Genomic DNA, 8,806 nt, shown 5'->3' with positions numbered 1-8,806 from the left:
AGTCACGAGAGACAAAGAATATATTGGAAATTGTAATTCCATAAATTAAACCTCAAATTTAATAGCACATTATGAAGCCTACAGGTGACATAGTTTTCTGAGCACGCTTAAAAAGAGCACATTATTTTGCTATACTCTTTTCTTATTTTTCTGTATTTGGGGCACGAACTTCTTCTGCAATGTAAATCCAGGCTGTTCAAATAACACCGTTGTTAAGATTCCGATAACAAACGAAAAGAAGATATCACTTATCGTCCACAATATCTGCAACACAAATGATGGGTAGAAAATTTTAGTTGCAACACAGCGTAAAGTATTGTTATGGTAATATTGCAAAGCTGCCGATGTGTTTGACGAACAATAATCTGTTTTCGTTGCCTCAAATCTCTACCATACTGCAGGTACGGGATGAAAAACAAAATTGCACATTTTTTTAAAAATGTAATTAATTCTGCGAATTTCCATTTTATGGATAAGAGAAACAGTCATTTTAGAAATATTGTGCTAGACCGAATTCTCAGTTTCGTTTTTCTTATAGACCTTCGACATTTTTTAAATCTCCTGTTTTAACCATCTGTAATATTTTTATATTTCATGAAGATAAATAAATACAAAACGTCTATAGTAACATCTAGCATTGGATGCTATTTTTTTGGTATGAGTTATTAGGCATAATGAATAAATTCTTCGGTCGAGATAAAGTCGTATTATACCCCGTAATCTAATTTAAACTATCATCCCCATGAACTAAATTATAGCATCCGTCAATCGAAACTTACAAAGTGCAATGGAGTTACGTGAAACAATTCGTAAGTAAATAAACCTCGACCAAACACCAAACCAAAGTGGAAAACGTAGGTGCAGTATGTAAAGTTACTCATGTTAACCGCAAACTCAACCTCACAAAGTCTCTTGATTGCTCCTACAAATACGTCTAAAGCAAATTCAGTTAAATTTCGCTATTTTTACCTCCGTAGCCTCTAGACATCAATAAAATTCCAATGCCGAATGGCAGCGCAAACATAGGTTTTAGCAAGGCCCCTAGAATAGCCCTTGACATGCCTTCAAATTCGACAGTCGTAATGTATACAATCGCAATTGGTACTGTGAAGAACACGGTCCACGCCAACCATCGATGCCACTAAAACAATATGTTAGCAACTGGGATATAGTGGGTGGAGTTTAACTACCTCTGGAATACTTATACTTTTTAAATTTTTCGTGTTATGGTAAATTGATCCAAGACCGATCCCTAAAAAACTTGTCGACCAGTTCGAGAAGGGATTTATATATAAAGTGTTAAACTCCGGAGCAGTCAATAATTTTTTAAATAACCTGAAATTGAAAATGGAAACTATATAACTAAAACTATACACCGGGGCCTCCAAATTGGATTCTCACAATTGGATTGCTCTAATATTTGGTTTGAAAATTGAAATTTATTTTGACTATTTTTAACTTTTTTTAAATTGAGAGCCCAACATGAGCAATACCTTAAATTAATATAAACACGTAAATAATGTAAATATAAAAATGTACTAATAATAATAACGATAATTTAAGAGACAATTCTGTTGCCATAAGGGTAGTATGTGTATGGGATCGTATATGTACCGATTGTCCGAACGAGAGAGTAAACTATGTTTTCGCCTTTCTGCTATTATATTATATAGATAGAGAAAAAAATTACAAAAATCATAAATTTGGTGATAACAACATTATAAGGAGTTAAGATTAAAAAATATGAGAATTTTTAATTTCAAATTTGGAAAGTTCGGAGCCACCTGCATAACGGATTTGTAATGAATTCGAAAATATTCAAAACGCTATTAGGTACATCTTAAATTTTTATTTTTTTATTAATATGAAAATGTATCGTGGACAATTTGGTTTTCATTCTCTCGACTTTAGTTTTCTCCTAAGTATGGAAAAAAGTTATGACAAAGCAGACATATCTTTTTTGAATATACATAAAATAATTTTTCAAAAAAACTTTCGCAGCCTGTACTGTACTGTACAACTTGTACATACACTCCATCTGGATTTCTCTTTATGTTCCAGTTTCAAACGGCATTGTCAAGAAGCTAGCAGCAAGAAACGTCAGCAAGACAGAGATAACACCCAATGTCGCAGAAGAAATCCAAAAGTAGTGTAACTACAATTATGAAATAGTTTATGTATAACTGTTTTTCGAATTCGAATTTGTGTATTCATTAGTAAATAGCTGTATCACTCAAAATTGCCGTTTCTACAAAAACATATTTCAATAATAACCTGGCAAACAAAGCAACCAGTTTACGATTGTAACTTTCCTTGCAATTTTCGACTTGATTTTTCGGGGGTCAACATTGGTTCCCTCTGTACTGCAAAGTTCATGCTTAAAAAAAAGAATATTTCCTGATTATCGACAAAAACTGTATTCCTCAAGAGCATTCTCTTATCTCTACTGCGATACCATAGCTTTTTTTCACATAAATGGCGCGATTAACGATTAGATTAGCTGTAAAATCATTTACGTATACAGTATTGTTAAGTATTTTCATCACAACTAGTTTTAAAAAATTTTTGTTGAATCAATATAATTATTCTCATTTTTTAGTTTAGTTAGTTTAGATTTCTTTTTAGAGTGATCAAATTTCCAACTTACTAAATATTGTTAAACGATAGCGAAGTGTATGACAATTCATTATTATTTTATATTACAATCTTAAAAATGCTTGTTGCTGGGTTTGGCTGATAAGCATGCTATTAACTATTTTCATCAATAAAAACGTTTTGAATTTAATTTAATTAAATTGACTCAACAACACTTACTTCGGATATGCCTTGTACATTGTATCCAAATTATTCACATGAATAACGATGCCGTAAATGCCAACAAAACTGAAAAATGCTGCTGTTGATAATTTTCTAATATTTATAGAGTACTTCAGTGCAATATACATGGTCATCAACGTGGATATGAAAAGACAAGTATCTACCGATAAATACCACGTACCAGGTTGGCACTAAAATAGAATTCTGTAAAGTCACAAGCCAAATATACGCAATGCAAAGACCAAACTACATTGCAAAGTATTTTAAAAGTTACGTATCCTACCATTTTATGGAAAGGCAAGATATAGTTAAAATGGAATAAAGTAGCCCACCACGCATTTAAACAGTTATCAAAAATTAGAAAGAAACTTTCCATGGTGTGGGGACTACACCAAAACTTAGCTAAGGAAGTTGATACCAGAATTTGTATCAATATTGTTGGCAGGAATCTAAAACAGAACAAGGACTTCGGTCAGTGGTCAAAAAATACCGCCAAAACTGGTCGTCGTGACCATATTGCAGATTATGTTGATGGTATACGTCGTATTTTTCGACTGTTAGCTGATCCTAAAGGTACGTAAAAATATGCCGAGTCGAGCATGAGCCGAATCTGTACGTATCACTTTGTGCAACGAGCAGACCACGAATCTGCCCTGATCCAGTAACGAACCCAGGATATCGCAAACCAAACTGCTCCATATGTTGATATATAATATCTAAAAACTGCTCGTTGCGGTTTTAAATTCTGCCGAGTATACCGCGAATATGTCCCAATTGCAACACTGTGACTTTCTTTGTGTTCGTCGCAAAAACCGACAAGAAATGGATCGCGACGAGTCCGCCACCAGCGCCCGTCGAGTCGATCGCGAACCCCGCACTAATAATTTGACTCGTAGTAGGCTTGTTTGCATGGCTTGTGCTCAGCTTGGCATATGTATACGCAGCTTTACATACTCGTATACATGATATAGCAATGCAATTATTAATCAAATTGATTGTGCTTACCTAAACATTCTATTAATATACAATATTACACAATGACGAAGTGAAAAATACCCTTGATTTTTATAAATTTCGTGTATTTGATTGGTCAAGAGAAGGGAGGATATCATATAATACGTCTGAACTATCAAGAGATCTAAATGCATACTGAATAACATCAGCGGATTTGCAAGTATCTGCAAATCAGTATGTCATTATCCTATTTTGATAGGGTAAAAATTTCCCATACGTTTTCCCATGTTGAAACATCATCGATATACGCCAAAACAAAACTGTTCTTCGTATGCCATGCGATCATCATCACCGTATTAAAGAAACGAATACCCTGTATAGATTTTAATTTCTGGTAATCTGGGTTTGAGTTTTTTGCATTAATTTTTTTCCAGTTTTCAAAAATCGAAAACGTTAGAAACCAATCCTCTTCTGAAAGTAATTATTTACTATACTAGACAATTTTTCCTTATTTTATAACAATCTACAGTCAAATTTTCAGTAAATATAGTCTCGGACAAAATTAAAGCGGCCTTTTATTTTTTTAACTAACCAAACCTATATTATATTATATTATAAATAAAGTTCTAAATATATACTGGTATGAGCCATCAACCACTTTTAATGAATATACTTTTAAAAAATAATACATGTTTTACCAATAAAAAATAATTAAAAACCAAGTTCGTGTTTACAGCGACAAAATTAAAGTGTCTAACCATCTTTTTGGCATCGAAGAAATCAGATTTTAAATTGTTTCATCATCTATAGACTTCCGAGTATTTTGGATTTCTTGCAATTACTGATCCTTATTTCATCTCCAATAGGTTCTCCATCGGATTTAAATCCGGTGATTGCGCTGGCCATTTTAAAACTCTACTAACATTCTTTAACTATTTATGCAGTATGGTTGGCATCGTTATCGTGCTTGAATATAAACTTTAAAGGCATTTCTCATTCAACATATGGCAGCATTACGCCTTCTAATATAGCATGATCTAAAAATTAATCGATTTCAGTATCAATTTTATGAATAGGGCACATTCCATATGCTGACAAGCAACTCTAAACCATAACGATATCACCACCGTGCTTTGCAGTACCAGGAACGTACTTGCGGTCAAGTCTTTTATTATCAGGTTGATGTCGATTGAATTTCGACTCATCACTAAATATTACCTTTCTCCAATTCTTGGCTGTCCAATTTAAATGGCGAGTAGCAAACAACAGACGAGTATCTCGATTTTTTTTCGAAAGGAACGCTTTTTTGCTGAACTTCTTCCAGGAAGCTCGGCTTCCATCAAACGACGTTGGATAGTTCTTGGAGGCACATTTTCTGTACCCAATTCTGCTAAAATCTCACTTGCAGTTAACCATGGCCAGCTTTGACTAATTCTTTTAAATCTCCAATCTTCTTGCTTCGAAGCTTTTCATTTTTTCCCCTGGATTCAAGTATATAACCCTTCGACGGTGCCGAAAAATTTGTTTAATGTTTAAAACAACTTGTTTTGTCGCCCTGAATTGTTGTTTTCTTGTTTTTTGTGGTATTCCAGCCTTTTTTTTTAAGATCAATAGAATAATGAATGCCGCGAGACATCTTGCACTATTAGGTTGTATTGAAAATCTTTATTTTCAATGAGTTACACTTAACTACCAAACAGTCGTTTTAATTTTGTCCCAGAAAATTTTTGTTATGCCCAAAAAACTTTGTTAGAACCCACATTATCAAAAAAAAAATGAAATAAGCAAACAAAAAACATGTTTGGAAGTTGTTGATAAATCCAGCATTCCATTTATTTTATAGTGTCAGTACAATTTTTTTTTTTAACTAATTTAAGCAGTTGATCTAATTTTGTCCGTTACTGTATTTATCACAACTTACGCTTTGAATTTTCCGCACGTCTTTCTCTTTGTGCATCGTATAGGCTGGCGATAATTACGAGTACAAAATAACCGATTAACAATAAACTAGAACAAGTTAAATGATAATAGCTGAAACCTTTTACTGATTTCACTTACCAGACAATTAAATCAAATTTTTCAAACTTTTTGTTGGGTTCGCAGCGAATATCTATTATATCCAAATTTGCACTTATGTCGTTAAAATACTCTTGAGCTGCTTTTGACGCATATTCTTTTATTAGGTTGGAGTCAATAATATTTGGAGGTACACATATTAATCTATGGAAATTAGACCTATCGTATTTATTTCTATCCTCTATACTCTTCTATAACAAAAAGCAAATAAATTACGTGGGCTTCTAAAAAACTGAATGGCTGTTGATGAAATGTTCCTTTATCGTCAAGTACAAAGTTTTTTTTATAGTTGCATTTTTTGTTATTTATTCTTTTTCTACTAAAATCTTGCGCTTCTGAAAAAACTGCATAGCTGTTGATGAAATTTAATTTGTCGTCTAATACAATTTTTTTTATAGTTGCATTTTTTGTTGTTTATTCTTTTTCTACTAAAATCCAAATTGATATATGCATATTTATTATGTTATGAATATTGGTTTGGTTATATGGGTTAGCTCATACATATCTTGTTAATGTTTTTTTAAACATCTTTGGTGTTTCATTTTGTGAAATGTGGAATCCGTAAATAAAAAATAAATAATTTCGTTAATTATTGCTGAGTTTTTTTAGTAATAAACTACTAAAAATAACTATTCTCATTATCAATTGCCGTTATCTCCTTTCCTGTGGCAAAGATTTTGAACTAGAAATTGTTAAAGAATAATGCAGAACTGAGGACTTTCTTCTTCTATTAAAATGTTGACGAAAATCGTGACTTATCCAATAGAAACTATTCAAAAAAATACCTTAATTTCCCTTGCTAATGTAGAATTAATTTCTAGCGGACTTAAGTGGATATCAACTCTACAATATCTGCCCTGCATCTTTTTACATCGCTCATAATTATCCATCTCATACATTCTAGGCAAACTACCTGTGGAATAGAATAACAAATACGAGATAGTTAATCAAAATGGCCATTTAAATAAAGGGTAATCAATAACAATCTAATTCAAACATTGAAAGGAACGGGAAAATAGTAATAAATAGTAAGAAATAGAAAATGAAAAATTAATTTTTCTTCTTAAAAAATCAAAGCTCAATTGTTCTGTTCACGTACCGAATAAAGATAAAGATCTTTTATAAAAAAATATGAAACCTTTAATAATGATATATAATGAAATACTTGTATTAGTATTCTTTTTTTTTATTTCAAAGAAACCAAGCAGTAAATAGTATCACAGACTTCTGTAATACAAATTATTACAAATTAAACTTGCTCACTAGCACTATTCTCTTTGGCATAACATTTTAAGAACCAGTAAACGAAACATTTTTAGACAACTTTGACCACTACGCTCCTGAATTAGGTGTAGAGAATATTTTTTTAGAATCGTAAATATATGTATACATATTTACATTTATATTTTTTGTATACTTACGTTCATCCTGAACTGAAATATGATTAGCACAGGTGTTTCTTAAAAACAAAAAAACTAATAATGAAATGATATATTTATCCCACATTACCATGTTTCGACCAGAGAAACTTGTCAGACACTGACACCAATAAGTAAGAGTAGTTTTTAATGCTCAATATTTTTTGCATAGGCCATAACATTTAGTTAAATGGTACTCAACAAAACATTTTATCACATTTCTAGTGTCCTTGTAAATAAATTTGTTGTCACTTAATTTTAATAGATTTGGACTAATTATATATGGGTGTCGGAGAATTGTGCCACAGAAGATTAATGTTTATGGGGCCAACACACTTGAAATTATTGAGATTTAAGTGCCCTCAATTCGAATATCTCGAATTAAAGATATTTGACATGGCAGTGATACATTACATTACTTTTAGTTAAATATGTAGATTTAACAAATACTTAATCAATTAAACAAAAGTCATAATTGAGATAATGAGTATATTTTAAAAAATCAACTAAATCTACCTAATAAATGAAACCTTCGGAAACTCCCTTTTCGTGATACGCTTGAATGAAATGAACTATAGTTTTATGTTGTTTACGCTATGAAATATCTATTGAATGGCGAAGATGGTTTTGTTGCTTGCAGATTTCTGAATATATTGTTTATGACTTACGTGATTGAATTCTATAAAAAAGAAATTAACGAACCACAATTCTTTATTGTTATTTTTGTATCATACTCTATATTGCATATAGGACGAAAAAGAATCTAATGCCATAGCATCAGATTGCTTTGCCCTAATCTGATATGAATTAACTGTAATTAGCGTTATTAATGATAAAGTAAATCACAACTATCCCTTGTCTATTATTGGTAAATATATAAGGTTCCTTTTTTACTTTGAAACACTTGTTGATAGCAATTTTGTATCGCCAAGTCTACGTTTATGACATTATAGTTAGAACTAGTTACATTGTACGTTAATTGAAATAAGCCAGTAATTAAATAATTTGCGGCAAAGTAATATTTGGTTTCATGGACTCTACGACATAACAATTAACTTACTAACACGGTTTATTGCAAACCGATTTTTTAAACTTGCCAATAAGATACGACAAATGTATATATATATATATATATATATATATATATATATATATATATATATATATATATATATATATATATATATATATATATATATATATATATATATATATATATATATATATATATATATATATATATATATATATATAAATAAAAATAAAAATAAATAATAAAATTTTAATCAACTCAACATGTTTTTAATTCAGTTTCTAGATAATTGGGGCTTGAATGAAATTGAGACCGCAAATAACTGAATTTTGAATTAGAGCTTCGTGGTCACAATGATATGATAAATTGCAATTTAATTTATTTAAAAGCGAAGATCTTTTCTATCATAAAGAAAATAAATGAACTAAATGCAGAATATGCAAGATCAAAAACCTGCACTGCCGATATAGGAAAATAAAATGTTTGTACAAATATTAAAAACCATATG

General features: G+C 30.9%; 1 protein-coding gene across 2 annotated transcripts; it reads right to left on the bottom strand.

The window, feature by feature from the left end:
- Positions 1-21: 21 nt before the first annotated feature.
- LOC132704079 (O-acyltransferase like protein-like) lies at positions 22-7,360 on the bottom strand. Of its 2 annotated transcripts, XM_060673805.1 has the most exons (12): positions 7,269-7,360; positions 6,633-6,760; positions 5,830-6,038; positions 5,693-5,778; positions 4,049-4,242; positions 3,823-3,995; positions 3,101-3,266; positions 2,815-3,008; positions 1,191-1,335; positions 970-1,141; positions 780-922; positions 22-264 (listed from the first exon to the last, which is right to left on the bottom strand). In XM_060673805.1, the coding sequence occupies exons 1-12, from the start codon at positions 7,357-7,359 to the stop codon at positions 130-132; spliced, it is 1,836 nt and encodes a 611-aa protein (XP_060529788.1). In that variant the 5' UTR covers position 7,360; the 3' UTR covers positions 22-129. The 2 variants fall into 2 exon arrangements, with proteins under 2 accessions (XP_060529788.1, XP_060529800.1); XM_060673817.1 differs by lacking the exon at positions 780-922 and having other exon boundaries at positions 93-264.
- Positions 7,361-8,806: the final 1,446 nt, after the last annotated feature.

Source organism: Cylas formicarius, unplaced genomic scaffold (assembly GCF_029955315.1).
Source record: "Cylas formicarius isolate icCylForm1 unplaced genomic scaffold, icCylForm1.1 PGA_scaffold_10__41_contigs__length_53128322, whole genome shotgun sequence".
Taxonomy (NCBI): domain Eukaryota; kingdom Metazoa; phylum Arthropoda; class Insecta; order Coleoptera; family Brentidae; genus Cylas; species Cylas formicarius.
This window is presented reverse-complemented; position numbering and strand designations above follow the sequence as displayed.